The sequence below is a fragment of the Amblyomma maculatum genome, chromosome 1 (genome assembly GCF_055883805.1).
Source record: "Amblyomma maculatum isolate TAMU_Amacu chromosome 1, ASM5588380v1, whole genome shotgun sequence".
Taxonomy (NCBI): Eukaryota; Metazoa; Arthropoda; class Arachnida; order Ixodida; family Ixodidae; genus Amblyomma; species Amblyomma maculatum.
Genome location: NC_139344.1, coordinates 322115016 through 322133951, shown reverse-complemented (window position 1 = coordinate 322133951; position 18936 = coordinate 322115016). Strand labels below are relative to the sequence as shown.

Below are 18936 nucleotides of genomic sequence, written 5' to 3'. Positions count from 1 at the left end.
ACCCGCTTCCACGTATAGATGACATAATTAACTGTCTGCACTCAGCTTCATACTTTTCTTCTATTGACTTGAGATCAGGCTACTGACAAATCCCCATGCACACTGCAGATAAAGAAAAAACGGCATTCGTAACACCAGACGGACTTTATAAATTTAATGTTATGCCTTCCGGATTATGTAATGCACCTGCCACATTCGAGCGGTTCAAGGATACAATCCTGCGTGGATTAAAGTGACAAATTTGTTTGTGTTTTGGACAACGTTGCAATTTTTGGCAAAACATTTAGTGAGCACAACAGCTGTCTGGATATCGTGCTTGATTGCATGGAATGAGCTGGCCTTGTACTGAATGCAAAGAAATGTCATTTTGGGGATCGTGAAACAATTGTCGTCGGTCACTTAGTTGATAAAGAAGGCGTTCGACCAGATTTCAAGAAAATTGAAGTTGTCAAAAGTTTCAGCGTGCTCCAATCAGTAAAAAAGCTGCAGAGCTTTTTGGGGCTATGCTCATACTTTCGACGCTTTATACCAAGGTTTGCAGACATCGTTTACCCACTCACTTGTCTACTGCATAAAGATGCACCATTCAATTGGACCAGCGAATGTGATTCGGCTTTCCGTTACCTGAAATTTCTTTTGACGCCATGGACGCGATCAGCACGTGATAGTGTATGCCAGCCGCTCGTTGAGTAAATGCGAAAGAGATTACACAGTTACGGAGCAAGAATGTCTCACCGTTGTTTGCGCTGTACAACGCTTTCGCTCCTATCTGTGCGGGAATGCTTTCACTGTAGTGACCGACCCCCCATTCCCTTTGCTAGCTCGTGAGTCCTCGTACGAGACCCCTGTGGACGACTCGCTTGATGGGATTTACACCTACAAGTTTAATTTTACTGTGGTGCATAAAAGCGGCCATAAACACTCAGATGCTGATTGTTTTTCGCGTTTGCTGCTTCAAACGACTGATGACAACGCAGATGAATGCTTGGCTTCATTTTTGCAAACCTTCCCCAATTTTGTTTTCCGAACTGAGCAACGCAAAGACCAAACATTAACCTCTTTGTTTGATTCCGCCAAAGATCCTATGAAGAACACTTTTTGCATTCGCGAAGGATTGCTTTACAAGAATAATTTCGCCTCTGGGGGAGCACGCATACTTCTTGTCGTTCCGGAAAGCCTACGCATCACAGTTCTAGAAATTATGCATGACAATGCCACGTCTGGGCACTTGGAAGTGGCCCGAACGCTCCACCGCACACAATAGCGATTTTACTGGCTGAAGATGCATTCAACTATTGAGCGATATGTAGCCAGCTGCGTGCAATGCCAGCGCTTTAAGCTGTCGACAGGGAAGTCCACAGGGAAGACTGCGGCCAGTCACACCTCCAACAGCCCCGTTTGAGCAAGCTGGCATTGACCTTCTTAAAACCTTTCCCACGGTCATTTAAAGGAAACCGATGGATCCTTGTGCGCGTAGATTATTTAAATCGCTATTGTGAGACAGCCGCGATACCATCCGCTACTGTATCTGAAATATCTCCCTTCTTACTTAGATTTGTCATTCTTCGGCACGGCCCTCCTGCAGTCATTAGTGACCGTGGACGCCAATTCACAGCGGACATTGTCGAAGAACTTCTTCACCTCAACGCCTGCAGTTTTCGCCACTCCACACCATATCACCCCCAAACGAGCGGTGTGGCAGAACAAACTAATAGGACGCTCATCACCATGTTGGCTATGTACGTCATTGCAGGTAATAAGGACTGGGATGGCGTTTTACCGTTCATTGCTTATGCATACAACACAGCGCAACATGAGACAACAGGCTACAGCCCCTTCTACCTTCTCTATGCTCGCTCGCCTCACTATGGCCTCGACACCATACTGCAATTTTTCATTCATGACGAGCCTTCTCTTGCTAACATACACTGCAGAGCTGAAGAAGCTCGCCAGCTGGCCAGTTCGAATTTTATCTTCGCAAGAACGTTCTAAGAACCGCTACGACGCCTGACACCAGCGAGTTTCTTATGTTCCTGGCGGCTCGTTTGTTGTATTAGAGCACATCAGTGACCTGAATTGCATTATAGCACGCCTAACTGCAAATGGTCAACGGTCACGGCAGTCTCAGGTGGTACATGTAGCCCGCCTCAAGCGATTTCAATCCAGAGGTTCTATGTAACTCGCCCGACGGGCTTCTTCTGCGAGGAGGGAAATGTCACGCGCCTTCGCAGAACATCGACGAAAGATGAAGAACAGTCGGGTGGATCGGTGAAGAAGAAAGAAGAACAAGAGCAGAACGACGTTTGTATGCTTCGCCGCGGTCCTGTTTCGACCGATCCCTATAAATAACCCCCCCACCCCCTCGTGCACACTAAGCACGTAACAATATATATATGTGGTGGCTTTGTCTCACCCTGGTGTAGAGGTCAATGAGCTTCTCCGCAGTGGCGGCCGTGGCATACATCAGGATGGGCTGCCAGCCATGCAGGTAGTGGCCAATCTGGTCGGGTGCAGCCTTCAGCACCTCCACCACAAAGGAGAGGCAGCGCTCGTACTCGTACGGATGCTCCATGGTCAGCAGGGTGGCGGTGACCACAAAGTTCAGATTCCTTCACCACAGGAAAAACATCATTCATTGAGCGGGGGTGCACGACACTGCTCAGCATGCAAGCATGAATACTTAACACCTTCCTGCCCATTGGAAAAATGGTATTATTTAAATGGTGTAGCTAACTATTTCTTTCAATTTGTTTCAGCAGAGGAAATTCTCTTTTCAGTGAAATCAGTCCCAATCAGCATTTGCATTTAAAAGAACATAAACAATTGGCAGGGTTCAACATGGCTGAACCTACTTCACGAGTGTAAGTTTTGTTATGCATGGTTTAGCTCTGTTTTAAACCTAGTGAGACTGCTTTCCTTATGGCTAGTGAGGTAGACCTCACGCTGGGCTACATCAGGAGGACTGTCTGATTCAGCCTGACACTTGCGATAGAGTGTAGATATCGACGGCCCAGGCACCGCATCACCAATGCCTAGACTCGGGAAGTGAGCGTGGCGGCGAGAGAACCGGTTTAAACCAGCAGAAGAGGAACACACAGAGCAGCTGGTGGTTATGTGATTATGAGGTTGGTGCCACTCATGGTTTGGCCAGCAGCAAGCCAAAGAACTGAGCGCTTGGCACAGTTGTGGTGAGGCACAGATGGAACTGGTGCAGTTGCAGTATCTAGCTTTACCAGATGAATGATATTGGAGAATAGCAGCATCAGAGCTTATGCTCTAAAATTTACACTAAGAATTTGTAACTACAAAGACAAAAATTATAAAAATTTCAATGTTTTTTCACACAGACAATATATAAGAAGTTAAAATATATGCTTTCAGTGGAAGGTATTTGTGCATTAAGTAAATATCAACATTTATGCCCAGAATGTTTTAGTTATGTGAGAAAATGCAATCACTAGTGAATATTGGGCCAGTAGGCAAGGCAATGCCAAGGTTGACACTTGGTGGTTTCGTAGCGAAAAACATGATTCCCTCTGCATCTGCTGGCAGATGATTCCTCCTAAAATACACTGGCACTGACCCCTGGCAGATAAAAATTGTGACCTTTAAACCATCAGGAACGTTTTTAGATCTGTGTACAGCAGCCATGAAACCATTTGGAGAAGAAAACGAAACTTATCAGCAGATGCCTATTGGTGTTCGGGGTCGGTTTGACCCAGTTTCACTACCCGTGCTAAGATATGGCAAGCCAAAGTTGTCTTCTGCATCCACACTGCTGTCATTATTGAAAAAGTTATCCACAGATGGATCAGACTCAAAGAAAATGTCAATTTTGTGAAGCAGCCGCATGCGCTACAGCCACCATAATGTAAACAATGCACATGTGCAAAGGACTTCGGAGGTGTTTTAAATCACGTCAGAAAAGGAAACCTGAAAGAATAGTTCCTCTATTATCAACTGGATGGCTCTAGCTGTGCAGGAGAGCTTGTAAAGTGGGAAAATAATACACTGAAAATGTCAATATATAGAGCTCTCGATGGGAATAAATGTGGGAAGTGTTAAGCAGACAGATACAGACTGCAGTGTGTTATTTGATATACAAAGAAAACCACAACCAAACAAACTACAGTCAAGCAACAAACTATAAAAAAGTCAAACAGAAAAAAAAAGTTTATGCTATGCTGTATAATGCGAGAAACAAGCAATGCCTGTTAAATAGCAATATGGCAGTAGTAACAGTAATAGTAGCTCTGCTATATGAGCAATGAAAACCATGTCAACAAAATGAAGCAATTTTTTGCCCCCGAATTTGAAAAGGGGTCGCAAATATAGGAGGATGCCTGTTTTCGGACTCAAATTCAGGTACAAACCAAGAACATAAAAAAATGTATATGAGTAAGGTATTTTTGTGTCTTTTTTTGAGGGGTAAAAAAAAAAACTAGTATAATATGTGGTCCTATTTGTGTAGTACTACTACATGAAATTCTTTTTTTTTTTTGCTCATTCTTATCATAAACAATATGCCAATTAAAATTAAGCTAAACTGCTTATAAATTCAATTTTTCTTTTCTCACAGATTAAATTTCCTTTGGTACATTGCCATCGCTACCCCATCCCTTCCCTGTTTGTAGAAGACCTCCCTCCATCTGCATGTGCACTCCAAAAAACACTGGGCCATAACACAGTAGCATTCTGAATGCATGAGAGCCTTAGGTGAGGACATCATTGGTGATGGTCAATATGACCCCTGAGCTATGTTTGGAACTGTTTGGAACTCTCCCCTCTAAATAATATTTGTTTTACTTTATCCTCAGATTAAGTCAGGCCATGAATAATAATCATAAAAGAAAAAAAAGGAGTGTTACTAATTGAAAACATCACTCTTAATGCTAAACAGTCGGTACTTTTGTGACTTCTTCAGATTTACAAAAGATGCCAGGAGAAAAATGTGAGTTTTGCACCACTTTCATATGCCTCAGTGCAGAGGAATGTTTGATAATGCATGCCAATAATCCACCATTATGTAGCTTCATGGTACTATTTCCACAACACTGGCAGAAAACTTCTTCAAGCCAAGATGAAAATCAGTAGTACATATATTAGGAAGTACTACACTGCCCTACAGCCTGCTTCACTAAACCAACTAAAAAAATCTAAGACAAGGAGTCTAATTTCAGCTCTTGGCACTATGTACTGGTGTAGTGTTAGTGTATGAAGGAGGACTGGTCGAAGGAGAAGAATAGACGTTAAAAGGAAAAAAAAAGCAATGCTCAGGAAAGAATCATAAGCAATATGGATGCCATGTCCTCGTATACTCACTGTCTCGACTGCCCCAGTCTGGGGTCTCGGAACAGGATTCCTTGTTTGTAGGAACAGCAGACGGAAATCAGAAACTTGTAGGCAGTGCTCTGCACCAATTCTACATCTTCCTTCGATGCTTCCTGAAGATGAGAAGAACACAACATGTTGCCAATGTTCTTCACACAATGAGATATACTCAATAAACTTGCAAATGTCAGCAAACAATGGATCCAAGAATATTATTCCAGAAAAAAGTCGTTAAGTTACCTACACTTTCTAAAAGAGCACCAAAATATGCGGCACAGCATGTAGGTTTAACACATGCTGCATCGATTAAAGAGAAAAAAAAACCTTGCTGATTTTCCTGGAATAATAACATGGCGAATAACTTAATGAAGCTGACCTCTGCATGTATGAGTAACAGATGTGCACAGACGAAGTGAAAATGAGAAACATGTTATGAAATATGCAATACAAAAAAAAAAGAACTGTAATTTAAACAAAAAGGAGTCTATACTGGTTTAACAACTGCATATATAATAAAAATAAAAACAAGCAGAAAAATCATTGTATTACTCTGAAATTATTTTATGTGATCGACAGATCCTACTGTAAGGACAAGTAAGGACATCAGATATATATATTTTTTTAATGATCCAAATACGGAAACCGAAGCTAAGTCAAAGTTGTCTGTTACAAACAGCTTATCCATAGATGTATTTTTGGAATAGCTGTGAGAATGGACGGTGATTAGTAAAGCCTAGAAAACCAGCTCCCAAATCCTATGTAAAGATAGAAATGAGCCAGGAATTCCTGATTTATACAATAAATGTGAGCCGAATCTACTAGTAAGAGCAAATTTTGCCAGCTTGAGACTTATAGGTTGAGTTGTTTCAAGTATTATATTATTTACTGTTCCCCAGCCACTGCTATCGCATCGAGTGTGAAGGATATACAGATATAGGCAGATCTGAACCCAAAAGATGATGATAATGATGGAATCGTTAGTCCTGCTGCTAATGAAGCATAAGGAGTTGGGCTAGTCGGCAGTAGCTTGCTCAATTCATTATTACAAGTGAAATAGCAGAAACATACAGGCAACAATACTACGTAGCCAATGTCCTCTTGTCTTTTCTGCATCCAGTACATGTCTACCAAATCGTACTAATCATGAATTTAGAAAATAAAGAGAAGTAAATTAATTCTAGATCGCATACATTCTAGCTAGTTCACGTTTCTACTGCCAAAGTATGAAGGATAAAAAGAGACGCTTACAAAAAAGCTTGCTCTGTGCCTCTGCTTACTTGCATTGAAGCAAAGCAGTGTCCTTGATTGCTTACAATGACTTTTCTAAATATTTCCCAGCAGTATTCACAGTACAATCATTTCAGGCATTATTTTCATAAATAAAGCTTAAAATTAACTTTAATTATGAAGCTTTCTGAACAAAACTGGGTCACCTAGAGTTTAACATAAAAAGCAGAATTTAAAGTTTACAAGCTGATACAGACTAAATGATTTGCATTCTTCACTAAATTGTTGTGTCTAGTTGCTCTAACATACAAAGCATAGCGTATAATAGCATGGCTCTACCTGAAATTTGTGTGAATAAAAACCTTTCACGTTTTTCTCAGTTTCCATTTTGGCAGATTTGGCTCACTGAAGAAACTTTTCAGATTTACTAAGGCTAGAATAAGCACATAAATAATTAGTACTCTATCAATTGTCATGACAGCACAAAAATTTTTAAGCTGGCTTCACTCACACGAAAGATATTGGTGACTGAAAATGATGCTCCTCCTTTACCACACCCTAACTCCCCACCCATTTCCAGCTCAACATGCTGATGCAACATGATCCACCATGCCCCGTCCCACATAAGCCATGTAGGCACACAAAAAGAGAAGGCTCGCCCAGATTAAACATTTTACGTCAAAGGGGTAGGGTATATAGGGCTTTGGATTTGACTAGTACTTGAATAGTCAAAAACAGCACCTCTACACACCGTATTTTTTGTGAATCAAGCACCTCTTTCTTTTTTTTCTGAAAAAAAAAAAGAGTGTGTATCCAAGGCGACCAAGCACACTTGCTCACTCTGTCATCGAGCCGGATCTGTCAGACTCCCTTAGTGGTGTCTACAGTGTGAACTCCATTTTTATGAGTTGCTGCGTCCAAAACTGGCCGAAAGTAATGCCGATAACGCAGTTAGCGTGTTGTTACGTGGGCCTGGTAACAACGCTTGGTAGGTTTCACGGGTAATGCGGGCGCGTTGCTTGGTTTGGTGCGGGTTGCTTGAGACGCAACAGAAGTCGGAACGAGTTTGTAGAGAGTGCCTACAGCTTGAACTTAAGGCAAAGTGTAATTGTGTTTGCTGAAGATGTTTGCCAAGTTTGTTAGCCAAATGAATTATTTCTTGTGCCCATCTCGTCAAAATATCACCATGAAAAGGAGAAAAAGGGGGGATGGGATTCATTGCATATTTCATAAATCTAAACACCCCGCCCTCATCACTTTGTACATCGTGATCGTGAAAAAAAAAAAAGGGGGGTGCTTAGAATTAAGTAAATATGGTATTTGTTGCATTAGAATATGACCGTCAACATCTTTTCAAGCCCAGTTTCAGTAAGGCAAAGGTAGACACAAGGTCAGAATAGAAGGCGTACTGGACAAGAAGAATGGAATACATGCAGCACAGCACTCACCACCACAGCTTCAGGATCCTCCTTTTCTGACTCCCGTTGAGCCTTGTACTTGTTCCATCTGCCGGATAATTTCCACGGCTTAGGTCCTTCCCAGCTCAGCAACTGAGTGACATACTTCAGAGTCTTGTCATTAAGCATCTTCAACTTAATGGTCTTGGTGAAGGACATGTTTTCTACAACCTCAAAAAAAGAAAGAGGTGCGAAGCACTGTAAGCATAAGTCTCAAGAAAAAAAAAAAAAGAGAAAGTATGGTGCAGGATCCGATGCGATGTTGCAGATGATGCAGAAGCAATGTGGCCCTAAGAAGGTCCTTAATGATCACTGGTATATCACAGAAAGTTTTGGAGCAAGGCAATGAAATGTTGAAGGTTATGTTTTCCAGCACAGTCCTGCAATGTCACAGTACTTCAATCAGCATTTGAAAAACTATCTGCACTTTGCTTGAAGATGAAGACAAAAAATAAAGCACCTATCATGCATTTGATGTGGCATTTACGAAGTTGAACTTAATATCAAGAGTCGCGTATTGCTGCTGCGGATGTGCATCTGCACGTGCTTTCCTAACATATGCAGGTAAGTTATGCCAGCTGGTACTTCACATTGCATTGGCAGAAATTCGACAGCGTGGACAATGTGCCCTCCGTGTCACTGAGCTAATGTTACTCTTTTACTTACCTTTGTCTGAAATGTTGACAAAAAGCTGCATATAAAAGATGCACGGTCGTACAAGAGGCCAGGAAATATATTGTTCACCAGTCCTGGAAGTGAAAATTTGCAATAACGAAAAGCTCAACAATGCAACGCAATGGCAGAATGCTTTAGCTTGCAAGACAATAGCTCTCAATATTACAAATCGCATTAAAGTGCCAAGACTCGAGCTATGCACAACAGCAAACATGCCAACAAAACACCATGACATATCAGAAAACACCAGGACGAATTTTTCTTTAACTACAAAGCTTCTAAGAAAGCTGCATAGCTTTCCTTTGTAACCGTATGGCTGCGCTTGGGTGGATGTGAGTAATTACTACCGTATTATCAGCAAACATATTGTCAATGTAGTAATTTTGTCACTGAAGAAACACTTTTCCTGCCTTTAGTTCCACCACACATTCAAAAATAACTGCTAGTTACAAGAGACACTCAAGGGACCCGAAAAACATGTCTCTTGTAAGCAAGGTCTCTTGTAACCAAAAATGCTAAAATCACTGTGTTGATCAGTTTACTGCACATCAGTATATAAATGCATTCACATGCACTAATAGGAAATTGTTCAGGAAAGCTTAAAGGAGTTATTCATACTAGTATGTATTTTTGTGAGTGCAGAGTGTATTCCTTCCCAAATTCTGGAGGTCAACCTCAGATGCTTATAGGCTCGTCACCCTCACATGATTCACAAAGAGAAACACATAAGGATTCTAAGCTTTCACCTTGTGATCAAATTTTAACAGTAAGGAGTTAAAAATGCTGGATGTCATTCGTGCATTTTGATTTGCTTCGTAGGTAACAGTAATGCGATGCCGTTTTGACTTTCCAATCATGGGGAAGCACTCCTCAGTTCCTGACATACACAACAAAAAGGACACTGATATGGAACAGAATTTAGCTAAGGGAATCTAAGTGCATCATGTACGAGTTGGTACGCTTCAGCTGCATTGCATGAGCACACCTGGGTTGTGTCTCTTCTAAATAGTGAAGAATTTACTCCACGGACCTGAAAAAGTTGTCCTTAGTAACCGAGTGTTTCTTGTAACCGTGTCTCTTGTATGCAATGTTGATAACATGGCAGACATAGGAAAACCAACGAACCATTTTCAAATGTCTCTTATAACCCAGTCTCTTGTAACAGTGTCTCTTGTAACAAGATTTAACTGTATCTAAATGTCTTTTATTAGATTCTTTAATAAAATTATCAATGTTCAATATATCCTTCCCTGAGTGCTCTCAGTGTGACCAACATCCTCATACAAGCCCTATTAAAAGCGCAGTGAGAACTAGCTTTTTAGCCTTTCCTGCAGATTTTCTTTTTTATTTAGGCATCATGAAAATATTTTTGCTGCTGATTGTTACATGTGCATCATGCAGGCTGCTCCACTACCAACCTAAACAAAATAAATTATTTATACAAAGAAAACAAAGGACCAGCTGGCTCACCTTTAGCCTGAAGGACTTGGCGTGCCACGGAGTTGCTTCCAACAACAAGGATTGACATCAGCAAAAAAACAGCACATGTTCTGACATCCTCAGGATCCTATAAAATGAGAGCCAGAGAGAAAGGAAGGCAGATTGGTAAGAAAAAAGGATCGAAGAATGATGTGCACTTCTGATAACAATGACTATTCACAATAGTACAAAATAGTGAAACTGTTTTCACAGGATATGCTGTGTAATGAAAGTATCAGTACTGTCCAGCAAATGCCTAGAAAAAAAGGTAAGCCAACACTACTGCATACAACTGAACAAGGGACACAGACCTTTGGGGAATCTCCAAAAAAATCAATATTCTGGAAATAGTATTTTCGACGTCGGCTGTCCATAGTTTACCAACCAACAAAGATATTTGTTGGATGAATAATTGAAATTTATACCTAATCTTTTTCTCTCCTCTCATTTTCTTCCCTCCTTTTCACAAATTTTGGCCTATTGCAAGTTTACATGAAGAGCACCTAAATAATTTATAGCAGACAGACCAATAACTTTTGTTGCAACATGCAGCTAAATGATGAAAGCATGCATGATGGGAGCAGATATTTAATCATGTTACCTGTGCGCTATAATTTAGACTGACTGTTAACCAGCCCTGTCAACACTAAAATAATTAACATTACCTTCATCAGAAGAGTACTTCCAACAATGTATGTGCACTACTTATACTCTCAAGCCGCATGTTGATAATGGTGTTCTGATCAGGAATTTTCTTTCTGTTGTCGTTGTAAACAAAGGAACGTAAATATGTAATATGAGATTAAGTGAGAGTCAAAAAGTGATGGCACATTACATTTGGCTCAAAAGTAACAAAAAAAGTTTTAGGACCTCTGCCCAATTATTACTCTCAGTAAAAATTTATTTTCAGGATCTTTCTAGATATGCTGACACTTGTTAGATGCATTTATCACCGAAAACAATCGAACTTAAATATCTTCCCGCAAGAGAATTCAAACCTGTCAAGTCTTTACCTGAAATCATTCCTTACCAAAAAAAGAAAATTCCTTAGCCCCTCCCCCCCGTCATATGCCATTTTCATGGTCGTGTGAGTCATTGTAGTTAAGTCACGAGTCATAGTCATGATCAGAGTCATAACTAAAGACACGGCTAAGGGTTTGTGCTGAGCCATACAAAAAATTAAGTCATAGTCATGACTTGTGGGCCACCAAAAATACTGAGTTATGGGCCTCAAATGCCATGTGGCTATGAGAGTATCATCTGCCGGTCAAGTTGCATGAGAAAATCACGTGGCTAGGAGAACACCATGCGACAGGAGTGACATTGTACCGCCAATTCCACATTTTCAGGAGCAATGCAACTAGCGCGTGTCTAGGAAAGGCAATTTTCATTGTGTGGCATGAGCCCTGGCATTGCTAGCCAAGGCTATATACAAGGGGCCTGTTTTATGTATTGAATTATCGATATACCAAACTCTACCATGATTCCCTTCACGTTCAAAATATCTGGAACTGACTGTAAATAAAAAAAGTAAGGAAGAAAGAGGCCCTTGTGTACCTTGCGATTGCGCGTGTTGAACCACGTCGTGAAGTCAGCAGCTTCAAAGTTGACCACGCTGGTGACATAGCGTGCCCCTTCGGGGCCCAGTGTCACGATGGCGGTGAGGAGGCGTAGGGCAGCCCTGGCCATGCCGTACTTGGCCGTGCGGCACAAGGCCATGTGCATAAGGCGGCCATACTTCTGCAACATCTGCTGCGCAGACACCAGTGCTATATTGACATACTGCTTGAAGTCCTCCGGCAGCCTGCAGAGGATGCGCTCCAGGGCCTGGTATACAACCTTGTGCTGTGGCAGAGGACAAAGAAGGTACAAGAAATGCCTCAGAAGAGGACCATCAGTGCTACTGGAAGTGGAGGCTGCCTCTGAGACTTAAAAGAGCTATTCTGTTTGTGCTTCAGACTACCAGAAGCAAAAAGTGCTGATTTTGCCTTCTTTAGTGCTTCCCACCATATATGATTAGAAGCCCACCTAAATAAGGTGGGCTCCTAATCTTAAGGTGGAGCCCACATGCTTCATCAACTTTTCTGGAGGAACAGCTGTTTTTATCACAAGTGGCACTTATTTGGTGTATTACTGGCACTTACGCAGTGCTATCACTCTCCACTTTGCTCAACTGATGACAAGTACTCAGTTGCGCATTGTTTTTGTTATGGCTGTGCCTGCAGTCTACTCATTTTCCTACATGAATATTTACTAAGTGAATCAGAGAATGATAGCTCATCCTCGTACAAAAACTACATGCACTCAGTTCCAACCTTAAACCCCTGCATAACGGAAGCAGGCACAGTGCAATGACAGTCAAAGGGTGCATTACTCTAAATTGTTTGCATTTTTGTGCCAAATTGGACCATTCTTTCTTATTGCAAAGCACAAGTAAAAGAAGTGACCACAGTGGCCCATTTTCAAAGAAAAACACTTAAAAGTTCTAACACAATAATGCGATGCACTGAAGGTGGGAACCTCAAATAATAAATATTAAAAAATCTATGCCACACAATGGCAGCAGAGCTGATGCTAAAAAGCGCACACAGTAGCCACTACCATCCTAACGACGACATTATCCATCATAACAACAACAACAACCCTCTTTTTTCTTCTGCAAAGCCCTAGGTGGGTGAGGTGTACATGCAGCTTTTGAAACACACTGCATGAAAAAGATTGTGACTTAAACGTTAGAAGAAAGGAGAAGCATGAATAGTACTTTTGATAAAAATGAGCTGAAGTTTATACCCCAACAAGCCCAAAAAGCCAGTCTCCTATTTTGGTGTTTCTTTGGGTCTATAGTATTATTTTACCAGCTGGCCTATAGCCATATCCTGCTTTCAAACATATACTGCAAGTCTAATACATTCCACCATTAGATCCCCTCATCACTGAAAACCGTAACCATAGTGCATAAATGCTGGAGCAAGATGACTCGCTAAATTGTGGATGAGATGAGGGCAACCTAACTGGAACAAGGTAAATAAAGTGAACATGGCTATCAGATCACTATTGTGAAGGGTTGCCCATGGCAGTAAAAGATTGAAAGAGTGGACACACCAGTGATTTAGGAGCACCATCAAGTAGCTAACTTGGACCAAGGTTTTAATAATAATAATAATTGGTTCACAGGAAGGGAAAGGTGCAGTATCTATGACACTTGCTCTGTGGACACCTGAATCACGCTGTAAGGGAAGGGAGGAAGGTGGGGATGAAAGTGGAAAGAGAGAAAGGGGAGCCGTAGAGGAGGGCTACATAGTAATTTCGACCACCTGGAGATCTTTAACGTGCGCTGACATTGCACAGCATACGGATGCCACTTCGTTTCGCCTCCATTGAAATGCAGTCGTCGTGGTCGGGATCGAACCCGGGAACTCTGGCACAGTAGTCGGGGGTCATTGCACCACCGCGGCGAAAATATGGTTTGCCCTAGCACAGTGAAACAAATTCAGAGATGTTCAGAGTCACCTATGCTAACCTTCAGTATTTTTTTGTTCACTACAGTTGATTAATTAGTAAATACTAATTAGCTTATTTTTAATTATTGGCCTGAGTGAAAAAGTGTCAATGCAAAAGTTTCTGTGAACATAGCGAAGTAACGCTTTCGCGTTAATAAGAATGGGCGAATCTTCTCGAAAAATAGCTAGCTATGTTGTCTCCATGAAATTAGCGTTTACTTAAAGTGATATTTTATCAGCCGAAAACGACGCCTGGCACAATAAAAAAAAAAACTTCCTCATGACCGCGGCATCACTTTAAAGCCTTGAGACGCGTCCGAGATAACAAAACTCACTTTTCTTGGCCGTGCTCTCTATGATGAAGCTGGTTGCACGCACTTGGCGAATGATTTAAAGTAACAGCTGTTCACGTGACAGCATTTTTTGAAGGCCTATAAATAGGGTGGTGTAAGCCGTAGCTTGATGGAGACAACATAGTTATCCGTTTTCGAGATCTACAACTTTTGCACTGACATTTTTTTCTCTCAAGCCAAAAATTGCTAATTAGTATTTACTAATTATTCAACTGTAGTGAACGAAAAAATACTGGAGGTTAGCATAGGTGACTCTGAACAGCTCTGAATTTGTTTCACTGTGCTAGGGCAAACTGTATTTTTTAAAACCTCGGTCCAAGTTAGCTGGGACACCCGGTGCAGATCAAGAGAAATGAATAGTAATGAGAAGTAATGAACCATGGGCAACCTCCCGGCAGAGTCCACAACAGCTTCAGCTTTTTATTTGAAGCTTTCTTATTACAGGCTCAAGCTGCCTGCTTCTACTATGAGTTAAGCACAGCAACTTAAGTTTTCTCACAAAGTACAGAGAGTAATGCAGATTTAATGTCACACTGAGAACAAAGCACAACTAGAGGACTTTGGTGCTTGGTGTGTCATGGTTATGTACTTTAAAATGCTGAGAACCAGGAACAGTATCTTCTGATGCCTACTGTATTGGCCTCGAAAATCGAGCTGAGTCACCACCTAGTGGTGAACCCTACCCAGCGTGGATGCGTTTGCGTCGCGTGCCAGCCCGCAGTGATTTATGTGCGTGCTTGCGGCGTGCACAAGAGTGATTTTTGTTTGTTTCGTGGTTCCTGTGCGCTTTCGCTTACTTATCTGCCTCTTCCAAAGAAATATGAACAAGCAATCACCCCACACTCCACTAAAAAAAAAAACACAAAGTATGTACTTGTCCATATTGAGTATTCATGCTGGAAAGGACATCATCAGTCGCTGTCTTCGACGCTTGAGATTCTTTGGCAAGCAGTGTCTCAAACGAAGCGCTGCTGTCGTTAGGCGTTGTGTCAAAGCAAAACAGGTTGCGGCCGTCAATCAACTTAATTAACGCAAACGCTTTAAAATCGTATATTCCCGTTTTTGTTTGGAATACCACAACTACTGAAACATGCAACCGCAGACTGCTGTACAGCAAAATCCAGTTTGAACAAGCCGCTCTATGCCTTCTGTATCTACGATAGAGTTGTCTGAGTACTTTTTTTTTTTTTTTTTTTTTTAATGCTGTTAAACCTCTGTCGCGGTATGTCAGTAGTAGGGCGCTCGACTGCCGATTTCGAGAACGGGGGGTGCGATCACGGCTGTTTCGAAAGGTACTCCTCGGCTGTGGGATTTGACTGCACGCTAAACAATCCCATGTGGTCAACGACACCGAGGCCCGCCCCTAAACCCATACATACATTTAATTTCTTCTTTCTTGTTTTCTGTTGAAGGATTCTGCGCATCCGTAACAGAGGTAATGAGCACATTTCGCTTTAGCGAAATGCTGGAACGTTTGAGAAACAAATCTTTGCAGCACCTGTTACACTAAATATTACATAATACACATAGATCAATGTACACTGGTAGCCCGGCCGTTACAATCATTAGAACCCCTTTTCGTCTGTGCAGTCTTTCGAGCAAACTGGCTGTTTCTGACAAGGGGAGTAAAATAGCTTCATACCGGCTTAACCATCGGTGTTTAGTTCGGGAATAAGTACATATTTATAGCCACATGATAAGATGAACTCAATTTCTTTCAGAATACTTTTATGTCCGGCACCTGTTTTAGAAGTAAACGACAGAACCGCCCCAAGTCACTGCTCAACAATAATTACAATGATAAAGAAATCTTCTGCCTTCAAAATTCCTTGCCATAACGTGACAGCGACCAAGAGCAGTTTTTATGATATCTTCGCAGCTACCGATTCGTAGCTTGCACTTTAACGTTACCAAAAATTAATCGCTGATAGTCCTAAACTTTGTCAAATGTGTAAAAGTTCTGTCACATGCTGCTGAAATTAATTGTCATTGAAAAAAAATTGCACTACTAATTTACCATTTATAAACATCACACACATCAGAAATTCGGTTTCAGGAAATCATTTAGAGTCATTTCACAGTTCAACACCAGATTATCTGTCGCAAGAAGCCTTGTTGTGAGCTCAGCAAACTCAATCCACTCACCGCTCTGCACGTGAGCAGTCAGCTTGCCTGTGCGGCGAGGTTTCCTGTACAGTGTCGGCGTAATCTCATTTTTAGGGAGTACTTGTGCCTGGTTGTCTAGCCAGAGTTGATGACCACTCAGTTTACGGCAACCCGCCGGGCAGTACGTTGTCAGTGATACATTTAACCTGCCACTCAACCTCGAGTCAAGTACGACATAATGAACCAGGCTGCCTCGATTCATTCTAAAGTACAGCAAGTCAGAGCACGAACCTTGTATCTCCATGGACTTGACACTCAATTTGTCTGTCTCACTTGTATAAGATACACGAACATTGTTGAAAAGGGCGATAAGATATGTCATGTTCAGACCCAAGTATCAGGCCTGTGAGCGCCGTACAATGCAAAAAGTGTACAAAGCGATGCTAGTAAACCCGGTTGCGTGCCTTGTTTTCCTAAAATCCGCGCATCCTTTCTTTTTTTTGCATTTGTGAAATCTACGGATATTTTTTCTGCAATATTAGAACACTCTAAACAGTAAATCGATAACGCATTGCATAAGGCACGTTTTCATCGCCAACAAACCTGCCGTAAACTCGGAAGCAGACATATGCCAAGCGTGCTTCTGCTAGCGCCGCTAACTGCCGATCCCCACTATCGAAACAACGGTGGCGCCACCTCTAGGTCGATCTCGCGGCAAATACCTCCTGTCACTTGACGATAGTTTCAGATAAACATCCTGATGGCTGAATGCTGATAGCTGGAGCTGAATGGCAACACATGCCCTAGCTGAATTAATAAATTTTCTCTTTAAAGTGTTATAAAAAAAATTAGAATAGTTGCAGTTCAGAAGAAAGGAAACAACAATTAACATGACTTTTTCTGTGACTACAGACACAAGCTTGGCTGTCTACCGCTACACTGGGTAGAGAACAGTTCAAAATGCTCTGGCATTGCTAAGTAAGCAAGTCATGTTACTGCAGGTCTTTCCCACATGCAAGCTTAATGGCAGGTGGTTGCGGGTACACCTCGTTTCAGTGCATACCTTGTACATATGTACAGCTCAGGACATGAGACACATTAAACGTGGATGTCTGTCTAAATGGCAAAGAAAGAAACTGTAAAACATCGATATGCAAGGCTCTCAGATATGAAACAAAAAATATTTAGCACTGCAACTGCAATGTAAAGTCACAGAAAAGAACTGAACCTACTAAGCAAAAATACATTACAAATTTCAAGTACTGGTATACTGACTTCATTGAAGAAGTCATCTTGCCATGGACAGTTCAAAACTTTTGTCATTGAATGTAATACATTAGAGACAACTCTAAATAACTTTGTTGATGAGACATTGAGTACACAGACAACCTGTAAAAGCTTATGCTATTATTTCTGCTGCCAATTTAGTAACTACCTTCTTAAATAGAGCTCAGACCTCCTAAGCTGTTGAAAAAGCCAGTAGAATGAACACAATCTCAATTATCCTCAAGATAGCTCTTGGGCTCTACTTGAGGTTTTCACTGTCTTCATGAGATCAGCCCAATGAAGTTGAACAGTAATACAATGAAAAATGTCTGAAAAGGGTAAGTGCCATGAGCATTGCACTGAGACGGCAGTATACTGGAGGCATTTTTGAAAAAGAATGCATTTTATATAATGTCTCCAACCTGCATTTTTTACATAACTTCTTCATGCATGCCTTCTGCCAAGCTCCACTAATTGAAAACTAGCCCCCATCACGCATAGTTTGTGCTGGAGACAGGTGCAAATGACAGATGGTAGCAGCTGTCAAACATGAACCTACTACTTCGCATGTGCAATTGTCATCTCATGGAAGCTGACTGCGCCTGCCTCGTCCCTATGAATTTGTTTTCAACCACTTTATGTGTAGCAGACAAATTTCCCCCGCTATGCAGATAGTGCCACATCCCGTGAAACCGTACAGTAAAAACCGGGTCAAGAAAAAAGGCACGAAATGATACAGTAGGCTACATAGGCAACAACAGGGGATAAGATATTACGACAAACATCAAAAAGAAAGTCCACAGAACAGAAACTGTTAACAGGCAACAAAAAATTGGTACAAAGAGATCACTACATGAATACAAACATGAGAAAAGCAAAATTCAGAAGCAAATATGAAAATTCGAGAGGCAGTGCCTTATTTTTTTTTTTAGGCCAAACCGGGTTGTCTTAGAACCGGGCAGTGCAGTAGTGTAGTATGCAGGAGTAGTGTAGGAAATGTTAATACCTGCCCTGGTACACTGTAAATTTTTATATCCAACTCTAAAAGGCTCACAAAATTTTTGAATTTTATGGAGAGTAAAACAAAATTAATATGTCAGCAGTAGCAATGAGTCAGAGATAACTAGAATACTGGCACATTAAAACTTAATGAAAAACTTGCATTAACTATCACAGGGCAAAAAAAAAACATAGCTTAGAACAAAAAAATAGAGTGAGAAAGAACCAAAATATGACGTAAAAGTAAACTGAAAAAAAAACAACAACAACAGTAAAATGTAAGTAAAACAGCCACTTTCATTTACCAGGCAAAGTGGTGCTCACCACTACCGTTATTCAAAGGGGATGCCAGTAAGATCAATTTTATATAGCTAAGGTGGACTCAAGGACAGAACAACCACGCCTTTGCATCAAGGAATGGCCAGTGAGAAGGTTCTATTACAGATGCTTTGAGCCAGAGCAACATTTTCCAGTAACATAAATCACCAGGAACTCCCAGAGTATATCCCCCATTAATGAACATAGTAAGGCTGACAGACAGAA

General features: G+C 41.3%; 1 protein-coding gene across 1 annotated transcript in view; it reads right to left on the bottom strand.

Moving 5' to 3' along the window:
* LOC146207268 (nucleolar pre-ribosomal-associated protein 1) overlaps positions 1-18936 on the bottom strand; it is a 91730-nt gene that overhangs the window by 69578 nt on the left and 3216 nt on the right. The window contains exons 3-8 of the mRNA XM_084579699.1: positions 11727-12014; positions 10161-10257; positions 8682-8764; positions 8007-8186; positions 5323-5444; positions 2414-2609 (exon numbers count right to left, since the gene is read on the bottom strand). Coding sequence (XP_084435825.1) covers positions 2414-2609; positions 5323-5444; positions 8007-8186; positions 8682-8764; positions 10161-10257; positions 11727-12014 — 966 coding nt within the window. The remainder of the gene's footprint in view (positions 1-2413; positions 2610-5322; positions 5445-8006; positions 8187-8681; positions 8765-10160; positions 10258-11726; positions 12015-18936) is intronic.